A 15,294-nucleotide genomic window follows, 5' to 3' on the forward strand; every position below is an offset into this window, starting at 1 on the left:
ACATTTTAAGAAACTTCCAAATGGCACAGTTTTGCAAAGTGGTTGTTCGGTTTTATTCTCACCAAAAATGGTAAGAGTTCCAGTAATTGAATATACCAATTTTTAATTTTAACTGATGATGGAAAATGACCTGCAACGCTTCCAAACCTACAGTATGTGACAGTACCTGTTTTCCCATATCCTAAGCAAGGTTTGATATTATCAATCTTTTAAATTTTTGTCAATCTGATAAGTGAAAATGATGTCCCACTGTAATTTACATTTTCTCTCTTTACTAGAGGTGTATTTAAAAAATATTTATTGGCCATTTTGTTTCTTCTGTGAATTAATTATTCACAGGTTTACGAGTTGAATTGTTTACGCTTTTCTTATAGACTATAGAAATGCTTTTATTCTGTTTCTTTGTTTTATATGTTGCAAATGTTGTCTCCTTGTCTACTGCTTATATGTTGACTTAAATAATTGTCCTCTGTCATATAGAAATCCTTAATTTTCATTAACTTTATCAAGCTTGGCTTTTACAGCTTTTGCATTCTGTGCTTAAGAACGTCTTTCAAATCCAAAGGTCATGAATATTTTATCCTTTATTTTATTCAAATAATGTAAATACTTCTTTTTAAACTTAGGTAATGAACTTATCTGGAATTTATTTTTGTGAATGGCAAGATGGAGAGCCAAAATTCCTGTTCTATTTATTGAATGGTCAGTTTCTTTCTGGCACTTTCTTTGAGTGCCTTCTTTATCTCGTAGATTTTCAGGTAGACTAAACACACACATGGACTTTCTTCTGCCTCACTGGATTCGCACTGCCAGGCCAGTAGAGTCCTACCTTATTTACTCTCAGTTTAGGATATGGCCATAACTGGTAGGGAACACTCTCCTTTACTATTCTTATTTACCAAAAAGTTCTTGTCTGTTTTTGGTCTATCTATGCCTCCATAACAGTTTCAGGATAAGTTTGTCAAGTTCCATGAAAACCCTGTTGGGATTTTGACCAGGACTTCAATGAATTTATAGATTAATTTGAGGACGATGGATCTCTTTACAATAGTAAGTATTTTGATCCATGAATATGATACAACTTTCTCCTTATGTACTTCAGTACATAAAGGTCTTACATATTTCCTGTCCCACTTAATCCTAGGCATTACAGATTTTGTTGCTATTTTGATTGAGATTTTTTATATTACATTTGAATTGGTTATTGCCAATGTGTTGAAGATTATTGGCTTTTTCATGTCCAGTTGCTATACTCCCTTAATAATTCATCAGTTTTTCTCTTGGGTTTTCTCTTGGATAATTTCTCTTGGATTTTCTAGATCAACTCATCTGTGAATTATAGTATTTAATCTTTACCTTTATGATTTTTATACCTTTTGCTTCTTTTTATTGCTTCATTGCCATGGTAAATTTTTTCCTGTTCAAAACTGAATAGTAGCAGTGATGGTCACAACTGTGTCTTTTTCCTGACTTGAATTAACTAATTCAAGAAACATTTATTATCTGCTATGGTCCAGACACTGTGCAAGATGCTGGGGCTATGATAATAAACACAGTAAGTCTGACTCTGACCTTCATGGATATCATGCATGTGCACATAATCACACAAATAAATGTAAAATGGTGACTCCAGCAGTAAGTGCTAGAAAGGAGACTTAGATGGTGCAATACAACCTTAAAAGAGTGGAGTGAGGTTTGGGAAAGTTAGGGAAGTCTTCCTAAGTGATACTTAAGCTGTGTACAAGTAAACTGTGCAATGAGGAAGAAAGGTACTCCAGACAGAAGGAAGAACATAGGTAAAGGCCTTGTGGCAAACAGAAATAGGAAAAAACCTAGGGGCTATTAAAAGAAAGTGTGTCTCTCACTGTTGGAGAAGGAATTTACGGATAAGCAAATGTGGGGAGAGGGCTGGAATGATTCACATGGTAATAGAATAGAGTTGGGGGCATCAGTATATTTAGCTTAATACAAATACTGATGGTTACATAGAGACATACTTATAAATATGTATAAGTGTGTGTGTGTGTGTGTGTGTGTGTGTGTGTGTATATATATATATGAGTTAGTATACACACATAGATTCCTGTGCTCTGTCAGCTGATACCTGCATAACACAAGCATATCTAAAGTCCATATCTTGGTTGCTGAAACCATTCTCCAAAAAAAGGAACTAGAGCTTTTGGCAGAAATAGCTGAGTCTAGGACTGGGGCAAATTATAAAAGATGAGTCTAGAGCATCTTTTTATTTCTACCCCCCAGAGTCAGGGTGTTGCTCTGTTGCCCAGGCTGGAGTGCACAGGCTGGAGTGCAATGGTACGATCTCAGCTCACTGTAAACTTTGCCTCCTGGTTTCAAGGGATTCTCCTGCCTCAGCATCCCAAGTAGCTGGGATTACAGCTGCCTGCCACCATGCCTGGCTAATTTTTGTAGTTTTAGTAGAGACAGGGTTTTACCATGTTGGCCAGGTTGGTCTTGAACTCCTGACCCCAGGTAATCTGGCTGGCTGGGCTCAAACGATCCTCTTGTCTTCGCCTCCCCAGGTGCTAAGAATATAGGTGTGAGCCACTGCACCTGGCCTGGAGCATCTTATACTATCAGAAAGTTAAGAAAGTCCTCAAAAAAGAAAAAGAGAAAACCCTACATGGATCAGGGTATGACAAAGAAGTCAACTGAAAGAGCACCCAATGGCCAAGCTTGGAACAGTTTCAGCAATAGAATAAAATATTATTGGATGACAATCCTAAGTATTAAATCCATTAGTCCATACTGATATAAGTACATGATTGAATAAATTAATAAATGGAGAAGAAACAAATCTCTTGAGCGAAGAATTCCAAGTAATTTATGTAGATACTTCGTTCTCAAGGAGAGGCAGGCATAATTCTCCACTCCTTAGGTGTAGGGTGTTCAGAGTGACTTCCTTCCCAAGAATACAGGATGAGGAAGGAAGGAAAAAAGAATAACTTTACAGCGGAGACACCCAGCAAACACTGCCTTAGCCAGGCGATTCGAGCTAACATCAACAGTCATAAATTAGGCTGATAATATAACTCCTGATATGATGTGATGAAAATGGCACTTCACCTCTGGGGTCTTCCTTCCAATAACCCATAACCCCAGGCTAACCCTGAGTAAACATCCTACAAATTTCACCAGTGGGCCATCCTGCAAAATACCTGACCCCTGCTCCTCAAAACAGTCAAGGCCACCCAAATTAAGGAAAGTCTTAAGAAACCACACAACCAAGAGGAGCCTAAAGAACCTTGACAATTAAATGACATGTGGTGTCCTGGATGGGATCCTGGAGCAGAAAGAGGATATTACGTAAAAAATAAGGAAATCCAAATAAACAGTGGTCTTCAGTTAATAATAAGGTATCGGCCGGGCATAGTGGCTCACGCCTGTAATCCCAACACTTCGGGAGGCCGAGGCGGGCAGATCATGAGATCAGGAGATCAAGACCATACTGGCTAACACGGTGAAACCCCGTCTCTACTAAAAATACAAAAAATTACCCAGGTGTGGTGGCGGGCACCTGTAGTCCCAGCTACTTGGGAGGTTGAGGCAGGAGAATGGCGTGAACCCGGGAGGCAGAGCTTGCAGTGAGCCGAGATCGTGCCACTGCACTCCAGCCTGGGTGACAGAGTGAGACTCCATCTCAAAATAATAATAATAATAATAATAATAATAATAATAATAACAATAATGTATCAATATGGGCTCATTAAGTCTAACAAACACATCATACTAATGTAAGATAATAATAGGGCATTGGCCGTGAGGCATATGGGAATTTTCTCTACTACCTTCTCATTTTTCTGTAAAGCTAAAACTATTCTAAAAAAGTAAAGTCTACTAGAAAATGGGGATAAGAGGCCATTTGTGACTGGGATGGAAGACAGTAAGGGGGTATATGATGTGAATTAAATCTTAAGAAAAAAGTAGGGGGCACATAATGCGAGACTTCATGGTCATGTCCAAGATTCTTAATTTTTTTTTTTATCCTAAGAACAATGGGAAGCCAGGAAAATGTTTTATGTAAGGGAGAAAATAATCCACTTTGCATTTCAGAGAGCTCTACCTAGCTGTGATTTGCAGAATGAATTTTGCATCCTAGAGTGAATGCAGGTAGAGTAGGCAACAGATATTGGCAGCTTGGACCAAGGGTCATGGCAGTGAAGACAAATGGAAGAGGGACAGAATCACAAGAAATATAAGAAGTAAAATCAACAGAACTTGATGATGAATTGATGTTCCTTTTTTTTTTTTTTTTAATCAGACTAGCCAAAGATTTTCTATTTTACTGGTCTTTTCCATGAGCTAGCTTTCAGTATTTTGGATCAACTTTTACTGTTGTTTTCTAATTCAGTAATTTCCCCTTTGTTCTTTATTAATTCCTTCACAGCCACAGAATATTACCTTTGGCTGATGATCTATTCTGTAGGAAGTCTGCTGGAACTGGCGTATCTCTCTGATGATGTGTGATATCTAACAGAGAAAAAAACAAAACAAAATGACAACAAAAGCAGAGAAAGGTATTTCCTGTATTGCAGCACATTCTTCTGAGGCCTCTTCCTGGAAGGGTCAGTCCCTTCCTCCCTCCAGTGAGGCAGGTGGAGCCTGCCTGACCATTCCCTATGCTTGGTGCTTTCTTGACCCTCAAGGAGGTACATGAAATGCCAAAAGCAAAAAGATACTGAATTCAAAATTGGGGAACCGCTGGCACTATGTGGCCTCATGTTTGGGAGAGGCAAGCTCTGGGTGCTGTCATCCGTGGGCTCCTTGCTTCTAGCTTAGTGTTTAGAACCTGGCTGTCCAGGCTGGGCACGGAGGCTCATGCCTGTAATCCCAGCACTTAGGGAGGCCAAGGTGGGTGGATCAATTGTGTTCAGGAGTTTGAGACCAGCCTGGCCCCAACATGATGAAACCGTGTCTCTACTAATAATACAAAAATTAGCCAGGCGTGGTGTCATGGGCTTGTAATCCCAGCTACTCGGGAGGCTGAGGCATGAGAATTGCTTGAACCCAGGAGGTGGAGGTTGCAGTGAGCCGAGATCATGCCACTGGCCACTGCACTCCAGCCTGGGCAACAGAACTGTGTCATAAATAAATAAATAAATAAATAAATAAATAAATAAATAAATAAATGAACCTGGCTGTCCAGCAAGAAGCTTTCAGAAAGTGTCTATCACTAGTCAGTCTTAGGAACTCATCCTTGGATTCCTCATCTCCTCGGGGATGCTGAAATGGCTTTGCCAAAAATCTCCTCAATCAATACTTAGGAATATACCTAACCAAGGAATTGAAAGACCTCTACAAGGAAAACTACAAAACACTGCTGAAAGAAATCATAGACAACACAAAGAAATGGAAACACATCCCATGCTCATGGATGGGTAGAATCAATACTGTGAAAATGACCATACTGCCAAAAGCAATCCACAAATTCAGTGCAATTCCCATCAAAATACCACTATCATTCTTCACAGAATTAGAAAAAATAATTCTAAAATTCACATGGAACCAAAAAAGAGCCCACATAGCCAAAGCAAGACTAAGCAAAAAGAACGAATCTGGAGGCATCACACTACCTGATTTCAAACTATACTATAAGGCCACAGACACCAAAACAGCATGGTACTGGTACAAAAATAGGCAGGTAGACCAATGGAACAGAACAGAGAACCCAGAAATAAATCCAAATACTTACAGCCAACTAATCTTCAACAAAGGAAACAAAAACATAAAATGGGGAAAGGACACCCTTTTCAACAAATGGTGCTGGAATAATTGGCAAGCCATGTGTAGGAGAGTGAAACTGGATCCTCTTCTCTCACCTTATACAAAAATCAGCTTAGGATGGATTAAGGACTTAAACCTAAGACCTGAAACTATAAAAATTCTACAAGATAACATTGGAAAAACCCTTCTAGACATTGGTTTAAATAAGGATTTCATGACCAAAAATCTCCTCAATCAGCCCATATCCGGTATTAGTCCCAGTATCTACCTCCTCATCCATCGCAAGATTAAAAAGCAAACATTGGACTGGGCCTGTAATCCCAGCACTTTGGGAGGCCGAGGCAGGCAGATCACTTGAGGTCAGGAGTTTGAGACTAGGCTGGCCAACATGGTGAAAACCCTTCTCTACTAAAGATGTAAAAATTAGCTGGGCATGGTGGCACGCAACTGTACTCTCAGCTATTCAGGAGGCTGAGGCAAGAGAATTGATTGAACCTGGAGGCAGAGGTTGCAGTGAGCAGAGATCATGCCACTGCACTCCAGCCTGGGCAATAGAGCAAGACCGTTTCTCCAAAAAAAAAAAAAGGAGAACAAAAAAAGCAGACATTGACTTTTATTACTTAGCCTCTTCTCTATAAACCTCTAAAGCCTTTGAAACAGGCTAATTATGAAATTATACCTACCATTCTCATTTTGGAGAAATTGACAAGGCCTTCCTCAGTGAAGTTTGGTGTTCCTTCTTCAATAAATGCCAGGTCTGTCAAGTACATCCCAAGGTAAGGAACTGCAGGAGGGTTACAACTGCAAGACCAAGAGGCACTGTTCTGAGACTCATTTGAATAAATGTCTATTTCCCTCCCCAAATTAAACAAAGGAGGATTAAAGGATCCTCCTTTGATCCTGAAGAATGAACTCTTTTTATTTCAGTTTCAGAAGCATATTCATGATACGTAGAATTTTAAACACATTTCACAATAGAATAAAATACAAAAATGACAGCCCATGCTTTACTACATGTTTGAAAAACAAAATGGCATGTTCAAACAACAGGATATCTTAGAGACAAATACAAAGCATTTGCTAGCAGTAATTGTTTGCAATACTTATAAATTGCCCACACTTCTTTGAGGGGTAGAAGCTTGGAGGAAAACCTCTGTGGTCTTACCTCTTTAAATCAAGCATTCAGCCTTGATGAACTAGATGGAAAAATCCATGCAATGAGAGCTTTGTACTGGTAAAAACTTGTTTTCTGTTTTAGTTGGTTCTTAAATGTTTTAGAAAGTGTAGACTTAACATCACAACTCAGACTAAGGTGAGACACTGTTTTGTTTAGTTTTTAGAGAGAGCTGGGTATACTTGGTCTTCTCAGGGGCCGAAAGCTAAGCACATGGGCTTTTGATGCAGGAGGAGCTGGGTTCGAATCCCAGCTTGACCAATTACTAAGTGATACTGGAAACACTCTCTGAACTGCAGGTTCCTCTTCTGTAAAATGGAGATAGAAAAGCTTATCTCTTGAATTTCTTGTGAGGCTTACATACACACATCAAGCACTTAGCATGAAACCTGTCATTTAGTAAATACTTTGTTAGTTCGTTCTTATACTATTATTGCTGTTGCATTATTATTATTATTATTACGTCTTAGTCTTGCTTTCACTCATACCATCACAGGACTCATGTTTTTCTACGGTAAGTACATGTGGTAGATTATGAGAATGCCAGTTGCAGGAGAATCTCAATCTCTCTCTCTCTTTCTCTCTCTGTGTGTGTGTGTGTGTGTGTGTGTAGAAAGGGAATGATCTAGAAACCAAAGACCAAAAATAACAATCAACAGGTGCTGGAATATTTAAATAAAACTCACAGGAAATCATTGTGCTTAGATTAGGAAATAACTGAATCAATAAAATTTTTACAGTAAAAGTCTGATTTATTATGGTGGTATTGCCTTCTTAATTCTTAATCTGCATGCCATGAGTATATCCATAAGACAAGTACTGTATGCACAGTATTCCAAATAGTAAGGAAAATCAGAAAAATACCTAGATGATATAAGTTGTTTCCCATTTATTTTTCTTTTCAAAGCAAAGTAGGCGGTAGGTCACTGTTTGTATACTATACACATTATGTAAATATATTTCTGAATTATGAATAATTTAATAATTAAGATACACATACTTTTTAAGGGTTTCTCTAAGATTTTTAAATCTTCCTTCAGAGGAAACAGTCTTTTGAAGTTTGTCCATTAGAGCTTTTGTCTAAAAAGAAAAGAAAAAACTTAGTGTGATGAAAATACTATGGTTTAAAAAGACAGTGAATTGCCAAAAGATGTTCAGTTCTCTTCTTTGGTGGCAGGTGCTGATACCTTTGCCAGAATAAAGGTCATTGTGTGATAGGATTCTCAAGATGTAGAGATAGGGCATTATGTTTACATTTAATGCTAACAACATATGGAGAAGAGGAGGTGCCTGTATCTACACATTTAGCCAAAAAGAGGGAAAATGTGTGGAAAGAAAAATTGCAATGGATAGAAAACAGGCACTTAAAGAACTGACAAGTAGGCCAGGTGCAGTGGGTTACACCTGTAATCCTAGCACTTTGAGAGACTGAGGCGGGTTGATCACCTGAGCCCAGGAGTTTGAGACCAGCCTGGACAACATCCTGAAACCCCGTCTCTACTGAAAGTACAAAAATTAGCTGGGCATGGTGGCCGGCACCTGTAATCCCAGCTACTTGGGAGGCTGAGGCAGGAGAATTGCTTGAACCTGAGCCGAGATCGTGCCACTGCACTCCAGCCTGGGCGACAGAGCGAGACTCCGTCTCAAAAAAAAAAAAAAAAAAAAAGAATTGACAAGCACATGTTGAATATAGAATCTTTTTTTTTTTTTTTTTTTTTTTTTTTTGAGACAGAGTCTCGCTCTGTCGCCCAGGCTGGAGTGCAGTGGCACGATCTCAGCTCACTGCAACCTCTGCCTCCCGGGTTCAAGCGATTCTCCTGTCTCACCCTCCTGAGTAGCTGGGATTACAGGCACACGCCACCATGCCCAGCTAATTTTTGTACTTTCAGTAGAGTCAGGGTTTCACCATGTTGGCCAGGCTGGTCTCAAACTCCTGACCTCGAGTGATCCGCCCACCTCGGCCTCCCAAAATGTTGGGATTACAGGCATAAGCCACCGCACCAGGCCAAATGTAGAATCTTAAAGGAGAGGTCTCATGTCAGACAGCTTTTGCGATGAATCCTTTTGAGTGTTAATCTCCAAATGACCAAAACACACGTTTGGTTGCCTTGGTATTGACTGAACAATGTCCTCTACTACAGATCCTTTCTTTTGTGATCTTCTTCATCAATTTGTTAGAGAAGTATAACTGATAATTACTGAGAAATAACATTGTTGTTGACATTGGTCTGGGGTTTCTTCCATGAACATAGGAGAGTGGTAGGGTGGCCCTTGGGGAGGATAACCCATTCCCGGGAATACCCACATCCAGGCAGCTTGGCTGGGCATGGAGGATCCAGGTCCTACCTGGAGAAGAACTTGAATGCCCAGGTTGAGGGTCCTCAGACTACTTTGTCTCACCTGGAGAGAAGCTGCACAGCTTCCTGAGAGGCAAATAGCTGTCTTCCCAATTCTGGTGTCTGAGGGCTCTCAGAGACCTCCTGCTTGGTCCAGGGCTAACCTTGCTCAAAACAGTTGCAAAAGTACAACCTGTCCTACAGCCACAGACCAATCTGTGGGTTCCAGAGTACAGATTATCAGGCCTGCTGAACAACTCCCCGGCTGATCTCAGATGCAGAGAAGGGACAGCTGCACAGCAGATGTTGTCATCAAATGTGTCTGAAGCAGGGCATATCTGCAACCAGGCCCTACCTACCATGACTGGAGTAAGGCACTTGGCTCTAGAGACAGCCTCTCTGGAGGACAGTCCACTAGCCCATGCTAAGGCCACTGTGAGTGACCTATAATGTGACTGAAATGCTAACATTTTATTTAGAGCCTCTACAGATGGTATATTCAAATTTTGAAACAATCATTTCAATATTAGTCTCATCCATCTCTATTTCATGATCAGTTTGGTTATTCCTAAACCCACATCCTATGAAAGACAAGAATATCACTTAACTACAGAGTGGACCTGGAAATTTTCTTAAGGAAGATTTAGGGATCCCTTGGTGATAGCTGGTGATCCCTAGAAAGCTGGTGCAATCTGGATAAGACTGGTGGATTGCACCAATGTTCATTTCCTAGTTGTGATACTGTCTATAGTAATGCAAGATGCTGCTACTGGGGGAAACTGGGTGTGAGGTGCTGGGAATCTCCGTGTTATTTCTTACAACTGCATGTGAAGCTATAATCATCTCAAAACAAAAATTTGGTTTTTTTTTTTTTTTTTTAACCAGTATTTGTAAAAACTGTGGCTTTTATTTACTAGGTCCATTGTTGACAGAAAAGAGGACTTGTGAATTCTAAGGGGCCAAATTTGGGATTCTCAGAGCACTGCATTTTTACTAAGAAATAAGTGGGAGAAGGCAAGATAAAAGATATGACTTAGGCTTGGTTTCCTGCCACATGGGGAAATTAAATTGTTCTCCTATGCTAAAGGGAAAGGCTTGGAGGGCAAAATGAAGACGGAAAAGAAAGAATGAATGTCTCTGAGAGGGGCTGAAATTCTCAGAGTGGGGTGATAAAACAAGACAGTTTTTAGGCCATGTCAGCAGACTATACCCAGATCTTCTGGTCTGGGACCCTGGACGTGGCACTCTATAGATTCCCCTCACCAGCTCTGGGTGTTCACAGCAAGGCAGGGGAGGGTTAGGCAGACAGGGCCTGATGTAGACCCTCCTACCCTCTGGCACCAATGGGACGTGGGAGCCTGGAAACTTCCCCCTCACCCCTGAAGCCAGGTCAGCCACACTCCCTGGGTGCAATCACCATGCATTGTTCCTGGGCGGGACAGGCAGGCCAGGTGACACCAGGTACAGGCAGTTCACAGCAGCCTGTACCCAATGAATAATCAGCAAAGAATGACCACAGGAGGCCAGAGGAGCAGACAGGTGCCCAGAAGCCCAGAGATGCCCTCCCAGGCACCCAACACCCAGGGAGAAGGCCAGCAGAAAGGGCAGGGGAAGAATCATGATTTAGTTTGAATCTTGAAACTATCTGAGTGAAAACGACAGGCATGGGCAAGTTGAGATTAATTAAAGAAAATGAAAATTATATTTCTGCACATATAAGTCATTATGCCAAAACTTTACATCTGCTACATGAATGAGCAAGAAAAAGGTGAAAAATGAGGCCTTTTGTCCCTGGCTTTTGGCCCCACAGAGTTTGCACCCTCACTCTGGGAGAGAATGAATGGACCCATTGGACATAATTGTGCTTACTCAAAGTCAATGTGCCCTCCGAAATAATTCAGGAAACAGCTCTTGACTGACAACCACATTGTTTGTGGCTGTCCCCCAAAATGCTTTAATGAATGGTTTAGAAATACACACGAATGAAATCAATTAAGTGGTAAGAGCACTGTAATTACCCATGTTGGCACCTTTCTTTGGCAACTGAGCGGCTCATTTCGGTTAATGATTTCCTAATTAGTAATATTTAACTTGGCTCCCATCTCCCAACCTCTCCTCCTCTTAGCAGCAGGCTGTGTCACACGCTGAGGCTCACCTGCTTAGAGACCTTGGCCCAGGTTTTCTTCAGCCTGTAGATGGCACTTCTGTTCAAGGCCGAGGTGATTTCCAGCACGCCGTTGTAATTGTGCAGGCATCGGCAGATGTCCGCCACCGCCACCCATTTCTCGATGGCGTTGGCACGGGAGCTGACATCAGCATAATTCATTATCTGGGAGGCCACCAGGTTACTCATCTGAGACAATCAAAGAGCCCAGAAAGGCAGTCTAAGAGCCAAAGCAATGCATTTAGGCAAATTACGTAAATTATCTGCAGACATGTCAGGAAGGCAGGATGTTGATCATATTCTACATTTAGCTACCCACTTTCTAAAGAGACTAAAGTCTATAAGAATAAACTAATGAGCATCTGTTTGTCCTTTGAGTGAAGAGAGGGATTATCTGGCTTCCCGCTTGTTGGGGGAAGAGGTGATTTTGTTCATCAGCAATTTTGATGGTGTCATTTCTAATAATTACTGAGGAAATGGGACAAAATAACCTAACGCCTGCGGAAAGGCAGTGTCTGCAGATCATGGATCACTCCCTGGGGCCTTTCCCCTGACTCCTCGGGCCCCAACAGTGTGTGATTCCTCACTCTGGGAAGCCACAGTTACCACAGAGAAAGAAAACACACTTGCCCCCAGTTAGATCAAATTCTGAACTGATTAACTCTCAAACCAGAATCACTTGGCTGCAGGGAAAAGGAGAACATTTTCTTCGTCTTATCTTGTTCTTCACCAGCAGTTAAAAGGACCTACAGTTTTGAGGCTAAGTACTGTAATTTTATTACTTAAAACCAGTTTAAGAAGCTCAGCTCTTGCAATATGGAAAGGAAAAAAGTGAAATAGGATTACCATATTAACAAAGGTAATATAGGGCATGTAATCTTTTTTTTTTGAGACGGAGTCTCGCTCTGTCCCCAGGCTGGAGTGCAGTGGCGCAATCTCGGCTCACTGCAAGCTCCGCCTCCCGGGTTCACACCATTCTCCTGCCTCAGCCTCCCGAGTAGCTGGGACTATAGGCGCCTGCCACCACGCCCGGCTAGTTTTTTGTGTTTTTAGTAGAGACGGTGTTTCACCGTGTTAGCCAGGATGGTCTCCATCTCCTGACTTCATGATCTGCCCACCTCGGCCTCCCAAAGTGCTGGGATTACAGGCGTGAGCCACGGCGCCCAGCCAGGGCGGATAATCTTATATCCATACACTAAATCTGATGGATTCACCCATTCTTTGATGATTCTGAAGATACTTAAGACCTCATAGTGCCTCAACACCACTGTGGAAATTCACTAAAGCACCTACTGCAGTGCTATTCATTGAGGGCCTGCATATCCTTAGCATGAGGAGAGGAATTATTTGGAATCCAGTTTGTTCTGGGAATAAATGGTTTTGTTAATCAGTAATTTTGATGAAGACGTTCTTGCCAATAACTATTGAGGAAATGGGATAGAACAGATTCTTTTAGGTGCTGGGAACAGAAAGACAAATAAATCCATCCATGACCTTAATGCAATCTGAGCCTAGGTAGGTAGGAAGGGGAGGGTTGCAGATACATAGACAGGTAAATGCCATGCGGTGAAACACAAAGTGAAGTCTATTCACGGCGGTGTTTGAGAATAAACAGGCAGCATGGGGCATCTGGTCTGGTACAGAGGAGGCTTCCAGGAAGAGGTCATGCCTCCATTGATTTTTTTGTTTTGTTTTTCTGGAGACAGGAGCTTGCTCTGTTTCCCCAGGTGGAGTACAGTGGCATGATCACAGCCCATTGCAGCCTCAACGTCCAGGGCTCAAGTGATCCTCTCACCTCAGCCTTCACAGGTATGCACTGCTATGCCTGGCTAAGTTTTTGTATTTGTAGAGATAGGGTCTCACTATGTTGCCCAGGCTGGTCTTGAACTCCTGGGCTAAAGCAATCCTCCCACCTCAGCCTCCCAAAGTGCTGGGATTACAGGTGTGAGCTATAGTATCCAGCCTTGCATTGAGTCTTAAAGGATCCAAGTATAAGAGCAAGGGACAGAGGTGGGAGGGATGGTGTAATGGAGGATCTGGCAGCCATCTGAGGGGCACAAGAACTGGGAAAGACAAGGGTGACAGATGGGCTGGGCTCTTGTATGCCAGATTGAGCAGTTGGGACCATATCCCTAAGGTAAGGGGAAGCCACTGACGGATTTTTGTCAAAGGGAGGGAGATAATTAGAATGACCTTTCAGAGAAGTCATTCCTGTGCCACTGCATGAAGGATGGTTTAAGGTATATGTGCTTTGGTCAAGGATAGGCCAAGGTGGACATCTGGGCCAGAGGGACTCAGTGAGTTTAGAGCATTGGTGTGTAACTCCACTATTATCACAGCCATGTAGCCAAACATGGAGGGCCATCACTTGGCTCTAAGCCACTGTTGTCTGTAAAAGGTATAATTGCCCTATTGACATGGTCCAGGAGCTCATGCCCAGAGAGAGAAAGAGTTAAGTTGCTGACCTTGAAGGCAAGGGAGAGCTGGCCACATAGCTATGCGTGGGAGTGACCGGCTCAAGCAGCTGAGACAGAGCGGATGGCATAAGAGAGCTGCTGATGAAAGAGTTGCTGATGAGAACTCCTGCTAAACAAAATCATCTTTCACCTACCTACGGCCCCCTGCATGTTCTTTCAGGTATCCACCCACTCCCCTCGGACCTCAGCATGGGCTGGAACCTGACCCTGAACCTAACAGATGGATTGGAGGGCAGTGAGGTTGCAGGGGAGAGATGAGTTAGGAGCTCCTGGAGAGAAAGGATAAAAGGCCACATATCAAGGTGGTAGCAGCGGGGAAGGCAGGGTGGGGAAGGGCCTGAGATACATGTAGATTTAGGGTTTGCAAATATGGTGGGCAGTGGTAAGGGTGAGGTGGTGAGGGAGATGACGTCTAGATCCTGGGCTTGGGTGAGTGAGTGTATGGTGAGGCCACTACCCGAGACTGAGAACAGAGAGGACAATGAAGAAGCAGGCTTGGCGGCTCTGGGGTGCAGATGAAAGGTTCCATCTGTCATTGTCAAGAGTGCAATGCAGTGGCCATCCCAGCGGAGGAGATATGTGGGTCTGGAGCCTGGGATCAAACCTCTCTTTGAGTGTCCATTATATCCCGTGTGTTAGTTCACCACAGGTAACAGAGGTTAGTTTCCCAAAGCAAGGAACCTGTTTCTCAGGGCAGGGACTAGATGGGCCATGCCCCATGTCCCTTAGGCAGCCGCGGCACTGAAGCTTACTGTGTGGTAGCATTCACTCAGCATCCACGTACTCTGGGGAAAGCCTGCATGAAACACTGTCTTGGGAATCTAAACTGTCGCTTTTGCATTTTGATTCTAGATGATTTATTAATTTACCTATGGGGTTCCTGGTAGTTTGTTGTCGTCGTAGTTTTTAAAATCATTATTCCTTTTATTATAGTTTAGTGAAACTGGAAAGGGAGGCTTCCCATTGCCTGGATAGGCCAGAAGACACTCGCACACCTGTTACTTGTTCTACCACAGGACTAAGACTATGAGAACAGCACTAATTAAGAGCGGGGAGGTATAAAAGCATCTCCCAATCTTACTGCTGGGAAAAAGCAGAGCTGGAAGATGGACCGACAGCTGGCCACTGCTGCACAGAACTACAGCAACAATGGGATTATGCTCCAAGAGGCCCCTTCCAACCCTGGAATGTAATTCAGGCTGAACGTTCAGTAATGATGAGGACTTGCACCAACCCAGCCTTACCATCACCAGCACCACCAGGGGCCAGTGACACATGTACTGCGCATTCTGTTAGTCAGTTTATGACCAGGAAGTAGTGATGATGATAAAAATAGGAACAGCAACCTGTACATTATTGAGCACTTACCAGACTTGGGTACCGTCAAAGGTGAACCTCTTA

The 15,294-nt window shown here is 42.5% G+C and overlaps 2 protein-coding genes across 4 annotated transcripts in view; both read right to left on the bottom strand.

The window, feature by feature from the left end:
- The window catches only part of ZCCHC9 (zinc finger CCHC-type containing 9), a 342,756-nt gene that overhangs the window by 81,876 nt on the left and 245,586 nt on the right, over window positions 1–15,294 (bottom strand). The window lies entirely within an intron of this gene.
- Window positions 1–15,294, bottom strand: part of RASGRF2 (Ras protein specific guanine nucleotide releasing factor 2) — a 265,430-nt gene that overhangs the window by 5,960 nt on the left and 244,176 nt on the right. For all 3 annotated transcript variants that reach the window (XM_050795639.1, XM_050795640.1, XM_050795641.1), the window contains 4 exons: window positions 11,408–11,605; window positions 7,917–7,996; window positions 6,426–6,543; window positions 4,420–4,488 (listed from right to left, as the gene is read on the bottom strand). In XM_050795639.1, coding sequence (XP_050651596.1) covers window positions 4,420–4,488; window positions 6,426–6,543; window positions 7,917–7,996; window positions 11,408–11,605 — 465 coding nt within the window. The remainder of the gene's footprint in view (window positions 1–4,419; window positions 4,489–6,425; window positions 6,544–7,916; window positions 7,997–11,407; window positions 11,606–15,294) is intronic.

The sequence above is a fragment of the Macaca thibetana genome, chromosome 6 (assembly GCF_024542745.1).
Source record: "Macaca thibetana thibetana isolate TM-01 chromosome 6, ASM2454274v1, whole genome shotgun sequence".
NCBI classification, from domain to species: Eukaryota; Metazoa; Chordata; class Mammalia; order Primates; family Cercopithecidae; genus Macaca; species Macaca thibetana.